The following is a 23697-nucleotide window of genomic DNA, read 5'->3' on the forward strand; positions in this document are numbered from 1 at the left end:
TTGTGACTTTTGTTGTTAAGGTTTTGTTTTCCATCTTGATGTTTCCATTTGTTTTGTATCTTGAATATGCATTTGAAATCCAAAAAATCCTTTCCATGTGAATGTGTATGTAATTTTTTTGTATCTTCATTCATATGCCATTTAAATTGTTTCAAGGACCAAAGAGTCATGCAAACCATAGTGATCTTGCTCAACGTCAATATTCAAACCTCTTTCCTATTGAGAAGAAGAGAGTCGCGCACACTGAACCTGCCAAGCAACCTGAGCTTGAATCCGAACTCGAGTCCATGGAGTTGCCCAAGGAGGAGAAGAGTGCGAAGCAGAGGAAGGCTAAGGTTTTGAAAGAAAAGGAAGTTGTCAATGCAAGGTATAAGAAGAAAGGTCTTAGGGTTGCCCTCTTTTTAATTTTCCTTCATTTTAATCTTTCCTTTGTTAATGTTGATATTAATATTTAGGGTTTTATTTCCCCTTATAAGTGGTTTTGGTTTACTTTCTGAGTAACTTTATTAACTAAATCAAAGAATTGAAAATTTGTGTTAAATTTTATATTTCGTATTTTTGCGGGCAAAGGCAATACAAAATCCAAAAATTCAGAAGAAACTACAATCTTTACATTGTTAAAAAAGGTTGAATCATTAATTTATGAAAAATGATATAGTAACATCCACTTTTTGACAACTTATCTCACAACATGATGTGACATATTTTTTTCAATTTTCACGTTGGTTTTTTTTGGAAGAAAGCGGGAGGAAAAAAAGTAAAGAACATGAGTGGAAATTGGAGGAGAAAAAATAGAAAGCAAAAGTGCAAATGGTTGAACTAAAGAGTATATTGTTCGTCATCTTCAACCATTGATGTTCGTCTTCAACCGCCATTCTTCATCTTCAACCTCTATTTTTCTAAGAACCCCTCTTCTTCTTATTCGTCGCAACATTATGGGTTCACCCATTGGACGAAAACTTTGACGGTTCGACGTTCGTATCCATTGGGGTGGAAAGGAGGGATTTTTATTGTTGTTTGTAATGCCGTCATCATTGTAATGGCGTAAATTTGTGGATTTCATCTTTGTGGTGGAATCTAATCGAGGTCGCTTCTTCGAAAGGTGCGTGGTGGTAAGTTGTATTTATTTTTGTGTATTGCTTTTGATTATTTTTTGTTTAAAAAGCAAGAACAAAGATGAGTTTTTGTTTTGAATGTGGATTGTTGTGGTTAGGGTTAAGGTTATGTGTTCTTATTTTGGTTGTTGTTGTTTCTGAAATATTTCCACTTACATTTTTCTTGGATTAAGTCAGTAAACTATAAATCCACATATGTGCTTACTTAAGACTTAATATCTGCGAACCCATGTTGTATGATTTGCACATCAGATATCCCTGGTAGTTATAATGGAGCAAGAGTGATTTTGCATTTGTTAACTTATTGAGTAAACTATAAATCTACACTTAAGATATAATGACTGCGAACACTTGCTCTATGATTTGCACATTAGATATCCATGTTAATTATAATTGAACATGGATGATATTCATTCATTGGTTTACTAAGTAAACTGTAAATCCAAATATGTGTTTACTTAAGAGTTCATAACTAAAAACCCATGGTCTATGATTTGCACATTGGTTACCCCTGTTAGTTATAGTTGAGCAAAAATGATTTCAATCCATGGACATTGTAGTCATGTTCTCAAGGTGGAATCTAATTTGGCTCCAATAGAAACTTTTTCTTATGTAGGTACTAAACTGGAAAAAAGAATGTGTTATGGGAACTCTCAACCTGTTTGTCCATCTTGGTGGTTTCTTTGTTGAACATGAAGACATCAACCAATTGCAAAGTAGTAATTTGTATCACCGATTGAAGGATCAACCAAGGAAACATTTCAAGAGCCAAGCCATATGAACTTTGTTTTTTACTTACGCGAGGAGAAAACACCATAATTAGAATAAACTTAAATTACTAAATTTTGCAGTCCTATGTTTGTGAATGTAGCCATGTTGAAAATGTATATATTTTTTGAATGTCTGAAGAGTATGATACATTAGTACTTGTCTTTTATGATGTTAAGTAAGAATTAATTATAAAAATGTTAAAGTTATATTATTGGATTTTTCCCCTTACTACATGCCCACTCATGACTTAATAAATGCTAACCCATGTGCAATACTTTGCACATGAATTTTTCTTTCTTCGATAACTTCAATAGTGGCACACTTTCATGCCTTGAGTTTATGTGATAAAGTTAAATCTTCATACTCATATTTTCCTTCAAGCAAGTCTAATTTGCCCCTCTTTGTGTTTTGGAAAAGGAAAATAAATGTGCCTATATTTCTTCTTCACTTCCACCGTGCAGTATTATGGCTTACCCATGCCTACGTAAGTGCTAACTCGTGGTATACATTTTGAACATGCGTGAAAGGATGTACAAAACCTCTTTAAATCTCCACTCTCTTCATTACCAGTGGGGAGTATATGTTGGTGAGTCAAGGAATACAATTTTCTTAATTTAATCCACAACATCATATCACTATATCCCCTAACTATGTGCCAACCTCTGACTTAATAAGTGTTAATCCAGGTGCAATGCTTTGCACATGAATTTTTCTTTCTTCAATAACTTTAGTAGTGACACTTTCATGCCTTGAGTTAATGTGATAAAATTAAATCTTCATACTCTTATTTTTTCAAGTGAGTCCAAATTTGCCTCTCTTTGTGTTTTGGAAAAGGAAAATAAAGGTGTTTATATTTCTTCATTACCACTATGCAATATTTTTGCTTACCCATGACTATGTAAGTGCTAATTCGTGGTATAGGTTTTGAACATTTGGTAGGAATCTTCCTATAGTTTATTGATATATTTGGTTTGTTTTATGTTATGCTTTGCTTAATGTTTGTCACTATTTTATGTTATACTTATCATTATTATTGTTATTGTTCTACTAAGTTATAAATCTGTATTTTTATGAGGGTTCATAAATTTGCTTATTTCTGTGGTGCTTCAAGTTATGCAGTAGTTTATGTGATCATATAGTCATATAAAGAATGCTGATAGTGGAATTCAACCTTTGAAGGAGCATATATTTTGTCACTTTAAAATTAAAGACTTGTATCGATTAAAATACTTGCTAGGAATTAAATTTGCTTAGTAAAATTGTGGAATTGCCATCTCCAAAGCAAATATGGATAAATGGTACAAAAGCTGAATTATTTCATTGTAACCAAACTAGATATTTTTTAGATTATGGTTTGGTACAACGTTTATATTTGATTTTAATTTGTTTCTCTATTTATTAATTTATTAGTGCTACTATTTTAATTTTCAATGGAGGTTAAATATATATTTATTAAAAATTGGAAAAATTTATTACATTTTATTATTTTCACCAGAAAGATACTAAAATTAATTAAATAAAATTATTATTATTATTATTGTTATTATTAGTATTAGAATTATTATTACTACTAACAGTCTTAGTATTGATGATATTAGTAGTAATATTAATATTAGTCTTAGTAGTATTCGTATCAGCAATATTTTATTATTATTATTATTGTTCAAAACAAAGTATGTTTGTTTGTCATATTTTTAAAGGATTCACACATTTATGTTTATAGTCAATAATTATATGATTTGTTTCTAAAAAATGTTTCATTAATTGTTTTTAATTTTTAATTATGAATGAATTGTTCTTTTTTATCTTTTCTTGGAATCTTTTAAATTTATACATTTGTAATTAATAATTATATGAATAATTTTTAAAGAATTTTAACAATTAGTTGATTTTATTCCATTAATTATTTTAAATTCCTTTAATTATGAATGAAGTTTTTGATTGGTAATACTATTATAATTCCTAGTATTTTTATTATTATTATTATTTGAATCGATGAATATATTTTATTTTAAATTATTCCTTCATTTATTACTCAACAAATCTTGAATTAACATTTATTGAAAATATTTATTACATTTTATTACTATCATTTTCAAAGCCAGTTTCAATATTAATATATTTTTATAATTAGGGTGGAGATAAACTATTTTAATCATAATAATTATATTTGATTTTGAACAGTTATGTTTAATTTTAATTTATTTCTCTTTTTATTAATTTATTAATGTTACTATTTTAATTTTATATGGAGGTTCAATATGTATTTATTGAAAGTTGAAAAAATTTATTACACTTTATTATTTTTATTGAAAAGATATTGAAATTAATTAAATAAAATATTATTATTATTATTATTATTATTATTATTATTAGTATTAAATTATTATTGTTTGTATATTGTAATTTAGTTTTGCACATTGTTCGTCAAAATCACATCCAACTAGTTGGATGTTGTTAGAGTATCATTGTATATTACACTAAAATCAACCAAATGAGAGTTTTTAAGTTGAGTCATAAGCTTTGAATTGGATGGGTTTCTTCGGCACCATTTTTGCTTTTTTTTTTTTTTTGATCTGGGATTTCTGTACGTCTTGCTATCAATTTTTTCTTTATTTATGTTGAAACCGTGCGGTGCTGTGAAGGTAAAAGTTACATGCATTAAATGAATTTCAACATAATTTTGTGCTAATAAGCTAAGTGATGTCTTCTTATGAATATGTGTGCATACGTGAGCATGTTGTTTTTTTAGGTTACAAACGACTGGGCTAACATGGGTCCTCATTAATAGGATGACAAAATGGGCCAAGTATGCCGGGCCGGCCCATCCAAAAAAGGCGGGTTGGATTGAAATTTCCAATTCGTTAACCCGTTGTACTCCGGTCTGCCTGATCCGTCAGTTTAGCAGACCAAAACGGGCCAGCTCGCCAACCCGTTTTTTTTTAATTTTTTTTATGTTTAAAATTTAAAATAATAAAAAATAATACTTCTTTTATATTATATAAATAAATTTTTATATATAAATAAATTTATAAACACAATTTTAATAAAAAGTTAAAAAAAGTTAAAAAACATTAAAAAAGAAGTAAAAAAAAATGAGAGATGGGCCAGCCCGCCCGAAGTCGGGACGGGTTACAGTTTTCGGCTCGTTTATTGATGGCAGACCAGTCCGGTCCGACCCGTTTTTGGGGGGCCACATGCGGGCTAGGGCAAAATGGGTCGGACTGGCCCGTTTTGTCACCCTGCTCATTAATCAATTGGGAATTGAAATTAAATCTCTATTGTAGAATGTTGGATTTACAATTGAGGATGAATAGGTTTAATGTAAAATTAAACAATCACTTATGCACTTAATTTTTCATGCAAATTTTTTTTCAAGATGTTTATTTATTTAAATTTGAAAGTGAACAAGATAAGCATTTTGTCTTAAGATGTCTAATTGATTAAATCGGACGACTTTGTAAGCCATTTACTTGACTAAAGTTTTCGTGTATGAATACTTCATTAATAAATTGATATTGTATTATATTGTTAATGTTAACTCATGAACAAACCCAATTGAAGGTCAAATCAGTTATGAATGTGAAAATGTGTTATACTTCAGTTGAAGGTTGGCAATAGTCTCATAGGATAGGATACTATTATATTGCAAGGATATTAATATGGGATTGTGTAATCACTTACGAAGGTTAATATATTTGATCTCAGTGTTCACAAAGCCCCCATCTGAAGATAAAATTCCAACATAAGTAAATAAAAAATTCAATTTAGTAATTACTTGTACTCATAGTATACAACTCGAAATTGAAATATTCTTTCTTGATTTATAAAATATTTTAAATATAAATTTGAAACAATATTGTCCTGAGCATATGTTTTGAAATGATTCAAACATGATCAGGAACATTTTGAAAGGACTAAAACATTTATTTTTATAATCAATAATTGTATGATTTGTTTCTAAATATTTTTCATTAATTAACCAATTAATTTATTAATTGTTTTTTATTTTCTAAATATGGATGTTTTTTTTTTCTTTAAATTTTTTAAATTTATGCATTTGCAATTAATAATTATATGATTACTTTCTAAAGATTGTTTATCAATTAGTTGATTTCATTAATTTTTTTAATTTCTTTAATTATGAATGGAGTTTGTGATTAGTTATTGATAATATCATTTGAGTTATTTACATTGTTTGACACATTTTTATTTCGCTTATGTGATGACTTTTTTTTATACTATTATTTTTTATATTACACTTATAAAATTTTAACACATAATTTTACAATAACATATAACATACTTAAAACATTCACACATACATATATTTATATATTTTACAGTACTGTATGCATCTTAAATTTACATAATTTGGTACATATTATATTCTTCTACATTAGAAGAGGAATAAGTATTATTTATTTATAGTTTCCCCCTCGTATATTAGCCTTTAAAAATGTGGAGGAAAAATATTATGGATATGATTCACTTGCACTATTGAGGCTAAATAAAAAGTGACTCCAATATGTCCTTCAAGGATAACAGGTGCATTTGGAGTATTTAGGAATGTAATGGTATAATTTCTCGTTCCTTGAAATGTTACCGAATTATTTACCGCATTAGTCTGTCATGTGTTTCCTGAAAAGACTGCTACAATATCGACAAAGAATGGGTCAGACATGTTAGGGGATACCATCTACGATGAGATTATAATATATTTTTTATACACAATCATAAAATAGGGAAGTGAGAAAAATATCACATAAAAAATACAACATATCTCAATAAAATAAAATAAAGTGAAAACTCTTTCAAATCCATAAAATTGTATATATATTTTTTTCATACTTTATAAAGATTTTGATTAATTTTGTAGTGACTAGTCAAGATAAATAAGTCTCAACATGACCAACAAAGTAACCTAAGAATATCTCATCTTGAGTAATACTAACTCGTTTAAATCCCGAAGGTCATACCCTCAACTACAATAATTAAATCTTTATTTATCATATATTTTATGTTAACCATAATAAACAAATAAAAAAATCAGTAGATAACTGAAAATAAATATAAATAAATAAAGATGACCAATACGTGACTGAAGATAATATAAATAAATAAATGAAAATAAATAGGACCAGTACGCAACTGAAGATGAATATAAATAAAAAAAATAAGAATGAGAACTAAATATAAATTAGAATGAGGTTAAAGACACTTCACTTAAGGTAATTATAGAAATAAAAATAATTATAAAGAGATAAAAAACTAATAGTATTGCTTCGTTTCGCTCTCTATGTCTTTTTCTTTTTTCTTTTTTTTTTCTTTTTCCTTTAGCCGTTTGAACCTTTGCTATTTATAAACATCTTAATCTATACATACATATATAGATACATTTTTTCATTCAATTTCTTTAGATTTTGAAAGTTTTTCTCCGTCCTGAAATTTCTATAGAAAGTTAAGCATTTAGTGTAATAGACACTTTGTACTTGAATTTTATCCTTCGTTATGACTAAGCCAAACAGTAGAATCTATGATTATATTCTCTACATCCTAAATTCCTACATATCAAAAAGGAAAAAAAAAAACTAACAAAAGACATATATGTTACTATATTCTATATATGTTAAGTCTTGTCAAAGTCATCTAGGACCGGAGGACAGGTGACTCTACTTGGGAGCTGGAGGAAGATATGAGGAAGTCACATCCACATCTATTTTCTGGTAAGTCTTCATTTTTGAGGACGAAAATTTTTGTTGTTGGGGAGATTGTAAGGCTTGTTTTTCTTTCTGTCTTATAAGTTTAGGGCTTGGCCTTCTAGTGGGCCTAAGGTCAACCCACTTAGTGACTTCAGAACCCTAACTGCCCTTCCACTTTCCATTCTGCAATCACTTTGCAAAATAGCTCACTTTCTCTCTCTCTCTCTCTCTCTCTCTCTCTCTCTCTCTCTTTTTCTCTAACAGAAAGCTCTGCTAGGGTTTGAGTAAGCTCCCCTATTTTCTCTTCGTTGAACGCTTCCCTCAAGTAAGTTAGACTCCACCCTTCTCTTCTTTTTCCATTCCTATTGCTCGATTTCTGTCTTGGGTCATCCTTATAGGCTCATTCTTGCCTTTATGTTCGTGCTCTACAGCTGCTGAGTTTGTTCTTAGAGTTGAGGACCCTCCGCTGTCAGTGTCTAAAAAATCCTCCTCAAGCTTAACTCTACTCAAAAGGTAAGTGAAGCTAGGGTTTTTTGTATTTTTTGAATATCTGTCTATTTTTAGCTTTGCTTCGTGTTTATATGGCTTGTGTGCTATTGTGGTTACATGGAATACCTTGTTATGTTGTTTGGGATTGAATGTATGACTAATGCAGATGTGAACAATGGAAAGAACTGGTATTCTCGCCCAAGTGAGCTTGTCTCGCCTAAGCGAGAATAGCAGAAGCTGGCCCAGGTTTCTACTCGAGCTCTCGCTCATGCGGAGAGTCTTCATTTTGAGTGATAAATCGTCTCGCTCAGGTGAGATGGGCTCACCTAAGCGAGAACTCATGGGAATCTGATGTGTTTCGCTTTAGTTGTAGCTCAGGCGAGGGGTCTCACTTTTGGGCGAAGAGCAGTCTCGCTTAGGCGAGGAGATCTCGCCCAAGCGAGAACTCGTGAAACCTGCAGCGCTATCTGATGGCAGTCTTGCCTAAGCGAGAGCCTGTAGCTTAAGCGAAAAGTCTCTTTCGCTTGAGCGAGGGCCCATGACTTGAGCGAGACTGGTGCATGCTCTATTCTCTTCCATGTTTTTGATTGTTGGTTGCATGATTGAGTGGATTACCCTAATTAAAGTATGAAACATGTGAATATGTATGCATTATCTGATTGTGTGGGTTGGAATTGATGAGCTTGGTATGAATAAATCATGGATCATGGTTGATTGGTTGGTTGTATATTGGAATGAATTGGTATGCATGATAAATCTATGGTTGGTTGGTGAGACATGGCTATGGTATAAGTTGGACGTAATTCCATGAACCTCTCGGTGAGATCTCATGGTGGTGTCGTATGTGATGGACGTAATTTCATGAACCTCTTGGTGAGACCTCATGGTGGTGCCTTATGTGATGGATGTAATTCCATAAACCTCTCAGTAAGGTTTCGTGGTGGTGCCTTAGTGTATATAATTAGGTAAGGATTAAAGTGAGAATTCAAGTAAGGATTGCATCCTGAAACTCTAAAGAATTAGTTAGTCTCACGTAGAGCGGACTGACTCAAGTGGTGAGAGTAGTAGGAGGCCCTAGTCTTTGGCAGGATAATGACCTTAGATGTTTGAAGGCTAACCTTGTGCTTGGTAGGGTGAAACTCATTGGCAATGGCTCTACAGAGTAGTAGAGGCCACCACAAGTGCAAACATTCAGTGAATCCGACCAATTATATGTATCTAGATAATTGAGTCTTAGAGTCTTGCTTGTTTGCTATCACATGATTGTTTGCCTATCTTGTTGCATGGTTGTGATCTGTTTTTAAGTATTTGTGTATCATAACATGTTAAAATGATTTATACTCTAGCTTACCCTTTATGTTTGCTCGTATGTTTGGGTATGGTTTTCTTTTTGCAATGATCATCAATTTATTGATGTGAGCAGATGTGGAAATCCGTAGTGGTCATCAGGGTGATGGAAACTCAGCAGTGTAGCCAGGCTATGGTTGGATCTCATTCCTTCAAGTACTCTCTGTAGGCATTGTTGCCTATGTATTTTGACTAACTGTCAAACTATTACATTCTGTTTTGTTAATGGCATTGTGGTGTGTCTTAATTTTCTCTTCGAGTATTTTTGGATGACCGTAATGAGTGAGACTTATACTTCATGGCGTTGCTCTCCATATTATATTCTATGTGATGTTTCATTTAATTAAGTTTATTTATTAAATGGAACGATATAATTTTACTACACATAAGTAATTTTATAATTTAACACACATAAAAAAAACCAAATGCATAATTCCAAACAAAAAAAATCATACATTTGTAACCATAATTAATTATCATAATGTCAATATCTACATTCATAACAACGTTTGACTCTATTTTTGTTTAAAAATTTTAATATCAAATTCATGTATTCATGTTACTTTAAGTTTTTTAATATGAATTACATTTCATATATAGCATTTTATTCAAATATATACATGTTAATTTTATTTACAATATTTTAAGTTTAATTTTATTTTAATTTAATTTTTTATTTGATTTGATATGAACATTGATATTTCTTTGTGTTTTAACATATCCTTCTACTTACAAATTTTAACGTCAACGTGTTATATTTATTTTTTTATAGGATCATATTACAAAATATAAATTTTATTTTAATATAATATATAACTAAAAAATTTTAATCATATAATAATATTATTTCTCACACATCACTGTTAATTATTATGTCAATTTTATAATTTAAAATAAAAAATTAATGTCAAATATTAATTTTTAATCTTATTGTTAATTATTATTAGTATTATTAGTTATACTTTTAATAATGTATTATTTTAACATAATAAAATCAATATTAAAATTATTTTGTTTTGTTTGTTACATAAAAAAAGTACTCATCATTAATTATTTATATTTTTCTTATATCATTAAAATTTTTATTAAAATTTTATATTTATAACTATATAAAATTATAATGCTTAATTATATCATATAAATATACCAATAATTACATTAATTTTTTAATATAAATTAAAATAAAAAATAAATAAACCTATTTTTTTAAAATATAATAAAAACTAATTATTTTTCTTAACATAAAATTAAAAACAAAAAAAAAAAAACAGAACCATGGGTCAAATATTAGTTTCTGTTTGCATGAGAAGGATAATTTCTAGAATTCCATATTAGTAAAGAGTTCATGCCAACACATTTGCATCACATTTCAGATGTGCATAAAAATTATGTATCAGGATCTGCATAAAAGCATACAACCTTCACAATTTCTAACCAAAAGACAATATATAATGTATCACATGTTCAAAGCGTTGCAAACATACGACAGGATTACCTTAATTTTATCTTTATATTAGGTAAATAATTTTATCACTAGAATTATTTTGAAGTAGATTAACTTGATGAAGAGATGAGGAATATAGAACAAATTTATGAGTAGAAAATGTACAAATCTTTAGGGTATTTTGCATATGGAAAATAACATATAGAAAATGTCACTCTGTTGTAATCAGCAATTTGCATTGCTGCCAAAAAATAAACATAATGCATATGTGTGTCTTTCTATTTCATAGCAAAAACAAAATTATGCATCAAGATTTGGATTGTATATAAACTGTTCTCCTCTCCATACATCTTGAGGATTTATAGTTATTGGTTTGAGGATGGAAGCTTGGCCTACACATATGTATGAATATTTACTGTAAATTTCAACGCGTGAGCCAGGACTGAACAGATACATTTCATCAAATCCGCTTCTTCCAACTGACACTGAGTTTCTTCTACCCTGATCAAACCAGTGATTTTGGATGAGATAGAGTAAAGAACTAAAGGATAATGATATTTTGACCACTCTTTTTAATCCACTTTTAACTCACCGTGAATCAAAAAAGTGGGTCAAAATATCATTATCCTGAAATGAAACTACAATGCAGTTTACCTATGTAACATTGATAACAAAAGTGTTAGCTTCATGTGCTTACATTTAATGCAAAAAACTGAATGAAGAAATGGAGCTATGATTGATATGTGAGGTACATACATGCACAATCTCAACAATTATCAATGGAATGAATGAAGATATGTGAGAAGTGTTTAAGTGTATGCAACTTATCAATATTTATTCCACATGTTGTGAATGAAAATTGCGTACCCTGTCAATCAGTGTGAAACTTCGCGGTGCTTCTGTGTACACAAGACTTAGTTCCTCACTTAACTGCTTGTAGTTGTCTATTTCTTCATTCTTTACCTGGCTACCTTCTAATCCATTATTCTTACTCTTTGTACTCCATTGAGGAAATGCTTTTCCAAAGCCTTCTCGGCCTGAATCTTGAGGACTCAACATAAACTCAGATTCAAACAAGGGTGTGCTACAGTAACTTGATCCTTCTAACCCTATTGCATAAGTTGCTTCTGGTGAGCTTAGTGTCAAATGACTCAGTATTGACCCTGTCATCCGAAGGGGTAAAGACCTTCTGTTTGAGATTTTAAGCTCTGAGTTTAAGGTATCTTTTTCCAAAGTCACTATGTATTTTAATCCAATCTTGTCATCTGGTGTTCTGCTTGCTAATTCTACCTGCATCAGATATCCTTAAGATGTCTTAAGCAAATTGTTATTGTTACAAAAAAATTGCAAGAACAGCAAGGCTACTAATGTACATAATTATGATACATGTTTTTTGAGGATAAATGTATTGAAATAATGAGGGAAAATGAACTTAAGTATCTTTGTGCAATGCATGGAAGCTTGATTCAGAATGTAGAAATCTCTTACACACTCCACTGAATTACTGAAAGGAAAACAGACCTGAATGGATTCCCTAGGTCTGCCATGAATCTTATGCACAACCCAATTTGTTGGAGACCAAGAGAGTTCACCATCATCATCATCATCATCATCAGTTTGAAAATTGAAGTTTAAAGACACCCCTCCTTGAATTAAAGGATCACCATTGTCTCCCTCTGACACAGAAGTGTGAAGCAACTCCACCTTGCCCCCATGCCACATGAGGGCCTTGTATGAGGTGATCAATCCACTTGGCAGCATCATGGTCACAGTGCTTCCATTTCTGAGCTCCATCTTCACAACACAACTCTCACCAGCTCCTTCAAAGCTCACTCCATGCCCACCGAATTCCTCTTGCAGGTACTCAAAGTTGATGGGTTGGTAAGGCACTGAAGCCACTGCAAGAGAGTGCTTCTTCTGGGGAATGAAACTGCCACAAGTGTGTTGTGGAGAAACTATGTTTGTGGCAGTACTGAGAAAGGGTGTGGGAATGAAACGAGTGGAGCAAAAAAGTGAACTAAAAGCCATCATCATACCAAATGGGGTCTTGCTATTGACATTGAGGAGGAAGAACAGAACATTTTCTTGTTCTTCTTGGCATACCTAAAATCTGGTTTAGAAAGTAGATAAGGTGATAAATTTTATCGCTTTGTTGTAGTATCTTAGATATTTCAAGATATTTTAGTGGCATTTGTCCCTTTATAAAGACTTATGCTTCTTCTTATTTTTGTTTCATCGGCAGTGTGTAGTTACACTCATTTTAAACATCATAGTATCTCAACTATGTTGATTGGAATGGTATTTCTATTCATCAGACATGATTTTAATATTCAGTTTGACCAAACACTATTAAGATAGTTACATTATTTCTCTTGAGATAATTTTTGTTCTAGTAAAATTTTGTTATTTGGGTGATTTCTTTTAATTGAATAAAATAATCGTGCTCGGCATGTTGTGATTTATAGTGATTCCTATGTTGAATCTTGGATTTGTTGGATAATTAAAATCTCCATCTATTTCATAATTTTAAAAATTATTGATTATCATGTTAATTATCAATTTACTTGATAATTAAAATTATTAAATATCATGAGTTTTGAACTAATAATTAATGTTTTATATAAAAATACTTATTAAAACAGTTGTAACTTCTATATTTTCGTATTTTTATATTGTACTTTTGTAAGTTGTCTATCTTAACCTTTGTTTATTGTTTTGTTTATATCTTTTTCTGTAGATGTAATTCTATTTTAGCTTCTACGCTTATTTCTAGTTTTTATTATTTCCCCATTTTTACAGTTTTTCTGATTACTTCAGTTTTTTCGATTTTAGTGTAGTTTTTGTTGTGTTTGATTCTAGTTCTTTATTGTTTTCCTTAATTTAATTCAATTCAGCTTAGTTCATATTCTGTAAACTTTATTTTTACATCATCAAACCTTTATAATTATTTTTTTCTCAATTTTAGTATTCAATGGTTTGGTTTGCTGTTTTCAGTATAGCTTTTGTTCCGTTACTTTTTCTAGTTTTAAATTGTTTTCTTTAATTCAATTTCAGCGATTAATTCATATTTCGCAAAGTTTATTCTTACATTTATATTTTTAATCGTATAATCTTTACATTTCCAATCTCGTCTTTATATTTTCAGATTACATAATTCAAATTTTTTGAAAATATATTACGGATTACATAATCCATAATACATTTTTTAATTATACAATCTAGAACGTATTTTCGAAAATACATGTTTAATTATATAATCTAGAATATATTTTTGAATTCCACAACCTAATAATCTAAAATATGGGGATTTTAGAGCTTTCCAACATCCCATGATGGTACATGACGAAGGTAAACAATCAGTTTTAGTCTTAATCTTCATCCGTGCCTGCAGGTTGCTCCCCACTCCTTGAATCGCCAATCTGAAGAAAAATATAATAAAAAATCATCTACCATAAATTTACACTTAGAAAGGTATAAAATGATAAATGGAAATATGATAGGATTTTCAGATCAATGCTAACTTTGGCATTTTCAGATGCATATTCTGCATACACAGAATATGTGATCTCCATTGCATTTAGCACAACATTCTCAGCCAAAGATCTAGGAATCATTTCAAAACTTTCAGAAAATTTTGCTGTAGAATACTGATCCAACCTGCAGAGCCATTGCAAACATTTAGTCCTATAGGAGATTGTGATTTGATTACATTAAATAGAGATATGATATAATATGTTAAGGAAATATCTTTCAAATAATATTTCACGTTATTAGACATTGTTTTGTTTCTTATTATTGTATATTTTCTTCATTATAAATAAGAATATTCATGTGTACACAACACGAAGTTCATTACATTCCTTCTCAACATGGTACCATTCCGTCTTCCATAACCCATTTTGTCATTAATTCTTTCAACAAGTCCATTCCATTAAAATGTCAAAATACCAAATAAGCATCGAAGAAAATAATTGAAAATCCTGAAGCATAGAGACATAATAACTATATGGTGCTTTTGCTAGGTTAAAAACATCTGAGATCAAGATAGATTTTAGAACATGTTGACCTTAACTTTGGAACCACAACATTGAAACAGAAGAAGAGATATCCAGGAAGATAACATGAATATAATAACAATGCATTAGTCGTGAGTGATCCCAAAGGGCTAAAAGTTAATGAAATGCAAATACATAATAATGAGTGCATGTTGAGGCATACGGTATCTAGATGTAGACAATTTAGTAATAATGATAGTACGTTGGTTCGTCATGCCCTAGAACACTACTAAAGAAAGTGCTATCAGAAATTCATGTTACATACCTGCGAATAATGTCAGACAAAGTCACAAGCCATTGCAAAAACAAAAAAAAAAAGTAAATTGCACTGAAAACTCAACGCAAATTTCAGAAAATGCAGCGTATCAAAGTATGAATCTAATTATAAGATTGTTATAAAAAAGCAGCAAGAACTAAATAAGTTAACCTCAAGTCATAGCAGTTGTTCCATCTTCTCAACTTGGCTTTGTAGGATGGCCTTTTGTTGATGTTGTAGTCCTCTCTCACTTCATTTTTATTCTAACATTTAAAAACCCAACCACTTAGTTCTTTTCATTAACAACTCCCTCTAAATCCAACTCCATTAATGACTCTGTTAACACTGTCAATGACTCTGTCTTCTTGCTGCTAATCTTCTGGCATACAGAATTGATCTTCATGAAAATGAGGGCAAGATTATGCCGTTTTGTGTTGATTGTTGGTAAACAGGCAGTAAAATGGTCAATGGACTACAGACTGAGGCTCAATGAAGCACATAACCCCAAGGAAAGGAAAAAACGAATCTTTATTTCTAAAATCTGACCAAGTTTTTCCACTAGCTTCACCTTCTGGATACCAATCTGAAATTAAATGGTTACCCACAATGTATTCTTGAAGGTCACTTTCACTTCTATGAGAAAATGAAATATTCAGTTAATTGTTTTCATAGAAATCAAATGCTGATTATTCATTTAACTTGTCCTACAAGAATCAATTGCAATACCTCCAATCTTGTCATATGATCCTCCATTTTGAATATTACTTTTCATCATGGAAGAGAAAGCTCAAGCCTTGTGAGTGGAACCCCCCAAGCATGATAAATGGGTCAAAAGTGCATGCAGTGAAAGCTCACTGCAGATATTTTTCACCTGAAAAGGAGGATACAGAAACATGGTTGCATTACATACTGAAAAGGATAACTACCATAGTGTTGATTCAATACAAGACAGTCTACCAAGGTACTCAATAACCTGGTTCAGATGAAGTAAAGGTGTAGAAATTGTAGGAACACTATTCTAAAAGTATGAAGTCACTTTCTTGTCCTAAAATCTATCCATTATTTCATGTTAGAGTTCTTACCAATGGCATAGGTGACCAATGAAAAATAATCTGCAACACTTGTCATAAATTTTGTTCCCTCCTGCAAGTCTAAGTGGATTCTTGCAATGTAGTGAATCTTCTGCCATCTTACCAGTAGTCTTTACACGAACAAAAACCATCCTTAAAATGATGAAAGCGGTAGGAATCTCTCACTACAATCACTCGATCTGAAATCTTAGAGACATACTTAATCCAATTATGGCAATCACCACAAACACGAAGGTTTTTGAAAACATGGATAGGACTAGAGCTAGACAAACTAAGCAATCCAAAAGCAATTGCAAGTTTCTCACTGTGAATAATTTGTGTTGGGCCCTTCTTCAATCGTTCTACATCATTCAAAAGGCTATTGGTCTGTGGAATGTAGCCCTTTTCAGCTGTCTTTTCACTCAAATCACTGAGATACTCATATATTTTATCAACATGAGGGTGCTTCTGATCACCAGCAAAAAATGCATGAATTGAATTATTAACCTCTATCCAGCTACGACCAGGCTCTTTTTTCACACCTCTATCTTTCATCATTTGCCGTGTTCGATCCCTACAACCCCATTTCCCAGTCACTGCATACATATTTGAAAGTAGAACATAGGTTGCTGAATCTTCAGGTTCCAGTTCTAGAAGATGACTTGCCGCAAACTCTCCAATATCAATATTCTTATGAAGAATACATGCACTTAGAAGGGTCCTCCACACCATTGCATCAGGTTGAATTGGCATCTCCTCAACAAATCTCCTTGCACGGCTTAAAAGACCAGACCGCCCAAGAAGATCAACAACACATGCATAATGTTCAGGTTTTGGCACCAAACCATGAACTTCACTCATTGATTGAAAATAGCTAATTCCTTCATCAGCCAAACCCACATGGCTACATGCTGATAAGACTCCCACGAAGGTGACATGATTTGGCAATACATCAAGCTGCTTCATTTCCTCAAAAAGGCTTAAGGCTTCAAATCCATAACCATGCTGAGAATAACCAGTAAGCATGGCATTCCAAGAAACCTCATTTTTCTCAGGCATTTCAAAAAACTGTCTCTTAGCATCTTCAATGGTACCACATTTTGCATATAGAGTGATCAAAACATTAGAGACTTCAGTTTCTGAATCATAGCCAGTTTTTAAAATCATGGCATGAATCTGCTTCCCTACTTTAATGTTAGCAACATTCGCAGCAGCACTAACTGCAGAGCCAAAAGTGAATGAATTCATTTCTAGTGCAGCTTTATTCATTTCAGAAAATACACTCAATGCATCCTCACAATGTCCACTTTGTGCAAAACCAGATATCAACGAGTTCCATGATATATTATCTTTAGCAAATATTTTATCGAAAGTAAAGTATGCTTGTCGTACTTTCCCACACCTAGCATAAAGACCAACAAGTGCATTACCAACTGAATAATCATCTGAATAACCACAGACACATGCTTGAGCATGAATTTGCTGTCCTTGATTAAGTGCAAGGATACCTGCACATGCACTAATTGCACTTGCAAATCCTATATTATCAGATTGTATCCCTTCATCTTGCATTTCTTTAAAGAGGTTAAGAGCCTCAACAAACTTTTCATGCTGTGCGTACCCAGCAATCATGGCTGTCCAGGAAACAACATCTTTTTCTTTTAATCTTCTAAGAATTTTCAGCGCTGTATACAAATTTCCAAGTTTAGCATACATATCAATAAGCACACTAGAGACATACACATTGAACTGAAAACCAGTTTTCAGGACTTGAGTATGAATTTGTTCTCCTAAATCAAGAGCCTTCAAAGAAGTACAAGTTCTCAAAATACTTGGATAGGTGAATTCATTTGGTACAATACCTTCCATCTGCATCTGTGTAAATATTTTAAATGATTCATTTAGATTGTCTATCTGGCCATAAGCTACGAGCATCACATTCCACAACACAACGTTTTCAGTTTCAGTTGAAAGGAAAAATTCGTGAGCAGTTTTTACATCCGAACATTTTACATAAAGATCAAGCAGTGAGCCTTCCAAGATAATATCTGAAGACATTCCAGCCTTTATAGCATACGAGTGAAATTGCTTTCCTACCAGAAGATCCCCGACGGATGAACAGGCACTCAAAAGACTTGCTACTGTAACACAGTCAGGCTTTAGGCAATCAAGACGCATTCTTTTAAACAAACCTAAAGCTCTGTCACTATATCCTTGTTGAGCCAAGCCTGAAATGAGTGAATTATATGAAACTTCATCCCTCTGCGACATTGCATTAAAAACCTGCTCAGCAGATATGAAGTTCCCCAAACGTGAATATAATGTCACAAGGGCATTGCAAACATAGGTTTCAGAAGAGAATCCCTGCTTGAGAACAAGGCTATGGAGCTGCTCTCCAAGCTTAAATAGCTTTATTTTATTACAGGCGCTTAGAACGCTTGAAAATATGTAAGGGGTAGGATAGACTCCCAGTTTGTGCATCTGACAAAATCGAAGAATCGCCTCTTCTTCACACCCACTCTGCGATAAGCCCGATATCACAGCTACCCAAGAAACACTGTCCCGCTTCTGTAAACCGTCAAAAACCTTCTTAGCCGAATTCAAAAACCCATTTTTAAAATATAAATCCATCAGAGGATTAGATACCGACAAACTATTTTCATAACCATGAGATATAGTCGTTGCATGTATCTGTTCCACATAGTTGAAAGGAACATCACCACCTCCACAAGCCCTCAAAACCCCAGCATAAGTTCTCTCATCAGGCTTTACATTTTCCCTCACCATTTGCCTAAACAAACCAAGAACATGACCCGTCATCTTCCCAGCAACAAAGCTATGCAGAACCTTATTCCAACAAGACAAGGGTCTAACAGGCATTTCATCAAACGTCTTGATTGTGCCATCCAAATCACCAAGGGCAATGTACAAGTCCATAAGATGTTCACACAAAACCACTTCTGCACAAAATCCCATCTTCAGAATCTTGGCATGAAGCTTCCAACCATTAGTTAACGACCCAGAACTCAAACACCCGTCTAAAAGCCACAAATAGGTCTGGCAATTCGCACGAACCCCGCGTTCTTCCATGAGGTGCAGGAAATCAATTCCATTTGCATCCCCGTCGTCGCTGCTGTAGTTATAGCTCAATGCTGTGTTGCTGAAAGCAACAAAACTCAAATTTTGACACCGTAACTGCACAGAGAAAAGAGAAAAAAACTACTTTTTCAGCACAAGAACTGTGAGGATAACCAAGTAGCTTCGGATTTAGTATCACCTTGTAATCTTTGGAAAAGGGTTTGGGAAAATTTTGATGTAAGAATTTGCAATTACGTGAAAAAGAATAGGACTTGGGGCATAGGAAGAAGAAGGGACGCAGGGAAATGGGAGAAGTAAGCATAGAGGGTAGAGTTGGTTTAACATCAATGGGATGAGTATGAACAAAATTGTATATATATGGTTCTAGCGAAACCAAGCTCACTCCTCTGCATCAAGTCTTCAACAACAGTAGTAGTAAGCTACAAACTCGCTTGAGCGAAGCGCGATAAGGCTAACTACAAACCTTCTTCACTTCACTAGTTTCTATGGTTCTCCAAACACAAAATTGATTTTCCCAGAACATAATATCAGAAATATGTTATATTTTTTATTTTCCATCTTGCATATACTCAAGCAATTGCCCCTTAACAAGTAGGCTGTCATTAATCAATAATATCAAAAAGTTTTATCATTCACACTTTTTTTCTCTGCATTACTTTTTTAGTTTTTTTAAATATATATTCTAATAATATTTATATACTTTTAATTAATAATCGAGAATAAATTAAAATAATTATTATATTTACATATTAAATTATTTTATAATAATTAATAATTAGAACGTTAGTATTAATTAATTAAATTACAAAACTATTGCATACTAGTATTCTTCAAGTAATATAATATAGAAAAAATAATATCCTACTTTTTATTTTATATTTAAAAAAGGCTAACAATTATCTGTCTCATCCTATTTTAGATCTGTAAAACTTTGGTAGATTAATGGGTAGGTATGTGGATCATGACCCACTTTGTCATTCCTATGCAATAGTATGACTTGGACCGATTATTTCATTTTAGTTTCAACCAAGTAAAGCATCTTTTAGATGGATAAATTATTGACATTGGAAAAGATTAAGAATCAAATTACATATATTTGTTAGGCATTTCCAATTTACAACACAAAGCCTTTATCCATCAAGAATGGTAATATTTCTGTAATTGGTTTCTTTACAAAATTGGATATAATTTCAGATGAACTTCAAAGTTTTCAGCTCAATCTGATTTTTTTTCTTGCTTACCACAATATCCTTGGTGCTTTCCTATGTTTTGCATACGAGTAACACATCCTTAATGGTGGTGTTCTTGGAAATCCCAAAATTGAACCGAAAGGCACATTAATCAATGTAACAAGTTCTAATCTTCCCTCATTGGCAATTTGTGGCAAATCTAGTAAGATTAAAAGCATTTGTATGAAAACACGTAAAACATACAAGGGGATGGTTTAATTGTGTATAAAAGCTTTTTTCAATATTTTGAAATATTAGTTCATGATGAACACAATTAGATAATGTTTCAAATTAATAGACTTACTCTCAAAATGTTTTTGCAAGATTAGCATCTAATTAAGATAGCCAAACATAATTTTAAGTGAATAAACTCATTGTTAAGATGTATGTTCAATTCTAGTTCAACATACTTTCCTTCTTTAAAGTAGGATGATAAATCAACAACATGCAATATAGTAAGGTTTGAGAGTAAAGAAATATTTACAATTGATGTTTTTATATTAGTTTGTTTGTAAACTAAGTTTATATTTAGTTCTTAATCAACTTGATCAATTTTTACTATGCAAACTATCGCTATAAATACAAAGCGAGTATTCTTTAGAAATCAAGCTCTCTTAGTTGAAACTAAGTATTATTTGAACCATAGTAGCTCCTGGTTAGAATTGAGTATTTTTTGGAATGTAGTCACTCCTGGATAAGACTAGTATTGTTTGGAACACTATATACATCGGTTTGCTTGTAAACTAAGATTGTATTTAGTTCTTAATCAACTTGATCAATTTTTTACTATGCAAACTATCATTACAAATACAAAGCGAGTAATTTTTAGACCTCAACCTCTCTCGGCAAAACTAAATATTATTTGGACCATAGTGGCGGTAAGACCTGAAAAATTTAAATAATTAAATAAATAATTATTTAATAAATGCGGGTAGTGGAAACCTTTATGACATTTAATGTTGGGGTTCATGATGTGGAGTAGTACTAGCTCAAGTGGTTGAGAGTACTTAGTTATGTGAGAGGACTTGGGTTCAGAGTCTTGTGTATGTTATTTGTATGTTATTTTAATAGTTTATTATTTTTAATGATATGCTTGATCATGATGAGAGACTGAATGGCAACAATTATGGATTCATAAATTTGGAGAAATAAGGTAATAGAAGGCTAGCTATATACTTAAGCATACCAACCTGAGTTGGATCAATGAGGATGGTGTGAGGAGGATTGGGCATGACAGAGTTTGGCAAGAATCATCCATTCCTTTTTCAAAGACGACGAGCTGCCCACCTTCATTACCTAAGATGAAGAATTCTCACCTATGCTACGAGTTTGCGGTCAAGCGCATCTGAGATCCCTCGTCAATAGACATGAACCGGGCGAGTCCGAAATTGTGTTTAACGAGTGAGAGGAAGAGCTGAATTGAGGAAGAGCAAAGGAAGCCATTGGTGATCAAGGAAGAAACTCTAAAGTCATCAAGTTTGAGTAAGGAGTACCAGGTTAGGGGAGTTAAACCTCTTAAATACATGTTGTAATTTAATTACACGTTGTATGAATTGTATGTGAAGCCTTTGATTCTTATAAATTCTGCAATTTTGTTCGCGTTTCTGGAATTTTCCAGAAATTGCCCGGTGGCATTGAAGACCCGTCAGGCGATACATGTGATTTGTACTAGATTTCTGTTAAGAACCGCCTGGTGGTGAAGAGTTACCGCTAGGCTATGTGTGTTGATGTTATGTTCATAAAAATGTTGTTTTTCATATTTTCGCGGAGCAAGTATCGTCGGGCGCTGGTTTTGTACCGCTAGGCGCCAGATTTCATGACATTTGGGCGCTGGGCGCCACATATTTTTCTAGTATGCGCAGTTTTCGTAAAATTATGTTTCCCGATTCATTAACCATCCAATTTATGTGAAATTTTGACATGAAATTCACAACATGTTGTTCTTCACTTTGAACGGTGGAGATTTGCATTGGATGTCTACAGATGGAGATATACGTCACTCATAATTGGTTGAATGATTAAGTGTGCTTTAGTGCTAGTATAACCTTGATTTTTTAATGTATATATATAAATATATAAATGTGTGATTGATGAGTATGTTTTTGGTAGTGCTTGCTGAGCCATGTTGAATATATAAATCTATATATGTTAGCTCGAATGTTTGATGTTATAAGTGTGTGAAAAAGGTCACTATTGATGATATCGCTATGACTGAGTGTTGAATTATCATGACGGTTTTGGGCAAGTATGGAAACATGATAATCCTACTTTAAATGTAATGGAATTGCGGGGGCATGTGGAATAAGTATATAGTTTTGATTGTGGCTTATGTGGTGTTTGTGAATTGTATACATGCAAAAGGTTGGGAAAATGAGAAGTAGAAGATAACATGGGTTGGACTGATCTATGATTGTTTTAAGGAGCATGAGTTGTGTCTGTTGTTTTATAGTGGTTCCATGAAAATGTGTGCTGGTTGGCGAAATATATGTTTTAATGTGTGATACTTGTGTACATGTATGTTAAAGCCATCTAAATTGAGATTGTGCATGTGAGTCATGTTGATTTCTGAAAGCCTATATTCTGGATTGTGGATATGCATAATTATAAGAGTAGGATTGATTTTACTCTATTTGGGTGTTAAAACCAGTAAAGTTTCGCTACTGGTATAGCGCCTAGCGGCACATGGGAGGCTGCTAGGCGATTGGACAATCAGGGATATCCTTGGAACGTGTGGCGCCTGGCGGTAAGGAGTGACCTGCAAGGCGATAGCCTTAAAAATAGTGGGTCAGGATCTGACTGGCGCTTGGAGGTGAGAGGTGCCCGCTAGGCGGTCTACGTTGTGATTTCGCCTACCGGTGCTTGGGCAGCGCCAAACGATAGCACAGAGAGCAATGTGCTTTTTGGTTTGCGTTTTGCGTGTTTGTGATATGGGACTTGGACCAGGAGATGCTTATTGTGTCATGAGCGGGTAGGTTCATGGTTGGTGGTGAACATGTGATAATATGAACAAGGAGGTTCAAATTATGAGGCTCTCGTGTGAGGATACGAGCAGGGAGGTTCGTATGTTTCGTGCTCACACTTGAGGACTGTTGCAAGCGGGGAGGGTTGTAGTTGTTGGAT

At 32.5% G+C, this 23697-nt stretch overlaps 2 protein-coding genes across 5 annotated transcripts; both read right to left on the reverse strand.

Moving 5' to 3' along the window:
• Positions 1–10995: 10995 nt before the first annotated feature.
• NDF5 (NDH-dependent cyclic electron flow 5) lies at positions 10996–13010 on the reverse strand. 2 transcript variants are annotated; one of them, XM_028067990.2, is made up of 3 exons: positions 12390–13004; positions 11736–12158; positions 10996–11369 (listed from the first exon to the last, which is right to left on the reverse strand). In XM_028067990.2, exons 1-3 carry the CDS (start codon positions 12900–12902, stop codon positions 11169–11171), a joined length of 1137 nt encoding a protein of 378 aa, XP_027923791.1. In that variant the 5' UTR covers positions 12903–13004; the 3' UTR covers positions 10996–11168. The 2 variants fall into 2 exon arrangements, with proteins under 2 accessions (XP_027923791.1, XP_085528335.1); XM_085672209.1 differs by lacking the exon at positions 10996–11369 and adding an exon at positions 11442–11522 and having other exon boundaries at positions 12390–13010.
• A 1102-nt stretch (positions 13011–14112) lies between these two features.
• On the reverse strand, positions 14113–19877 carry LOC114181100 (Pentatricopeptide repeat (PPR) superfamily protein). Of its 3 annotated transcripts, none has more exons than XM_085672833.1 (6): positions 19527–19877; positions 16262–19444; positions 15906–16050; positions 15351–15762; positions 14390–14525; positions 14113–14287 (listed from the first exon to the last, which is right to left on the reverse strand). In XM_085672833.1, the coding sequence occupies exons 1-2, from the start codon at positions 19647–19649 to the stop codon at positions 16370–16372; spliced, it is 3198 nt and encodes a 1065-aa protein (XP_085528959.1). In that variant the 5' UTR covers positions 19650–19877; the 3' UTR covers positions 14113–14287; positions 14390–14525; positions 15351–15762; positions 15906–16050; positions 16262–16369. The 3 variants fall into 3 exon arrangements, with proteins under 3 accessions (XP_085528959.1, XP_085528960.1, XP_085528958.1); XM_085672834.1 differs by having other exon boundaries at positions 15351–15812; XM_085672832.1 differs by having other exon boundaries at positions 15351–16050.
• Between the last annotated feature and the right edge of the window lie 3820 nt (positions 19878–23697).

Source organism: Vigna unguiculata, chromosome 4 (genome assembly GCF_037176805.1).
Source record: "Vigna unguiculata cultivar grain cowpea cultivar isolate G323 ecotype 2 chromosome 4, ASM3717680v1, whole genome shotgun sequence".
Lineage (NCBI taxonomy): Eukaryota > Viridiplantae > Streptophyta > Magnoliopsida > Fabales > Fabaceae > Vigna > Vigna unguiculata.

Excerpts from the sequence above, each read along its gene's own strand:
- NDF5 (XM_028067990.2), bottom strand. The coding sequence starts at position 12,902 with ATGATGATGGCTTTTAGTTCACTTTTTTGCTCCACTCGTTTCATTCCC. Across the intron at positions 12,159-12,389 it reads GACCTAGGGAATCCATTCAG|GTAGAATTAGCAAGCAGAAC; the intron begins GTCTGTTTTCCT and ends TATCTGATGCAG. Across the intron at positions 11,370-11,735 it reads GTTTCACACTGATTGACAGG|GGTAGAAGAAACTCAGTGTC; the intron begins GTACGCAATTTT and ends TGGTTTGATCAG.
- LOC114181100 (XM_085672833.1), bottom strand. The coding sequence starts at position 19,649 with ATGCTTACTTCTCCCATTTCCCTGCGTCCCTTCTTCTTCCTATGCCCC. Across the intron at positions 19,445-19,526 it reads CCTTTTCCAAAGATTACAAG|TTACGGTGTCAAAATTTGAG; the intron begins GTGATACTAAAT and ends TTCTCTGTGCAG.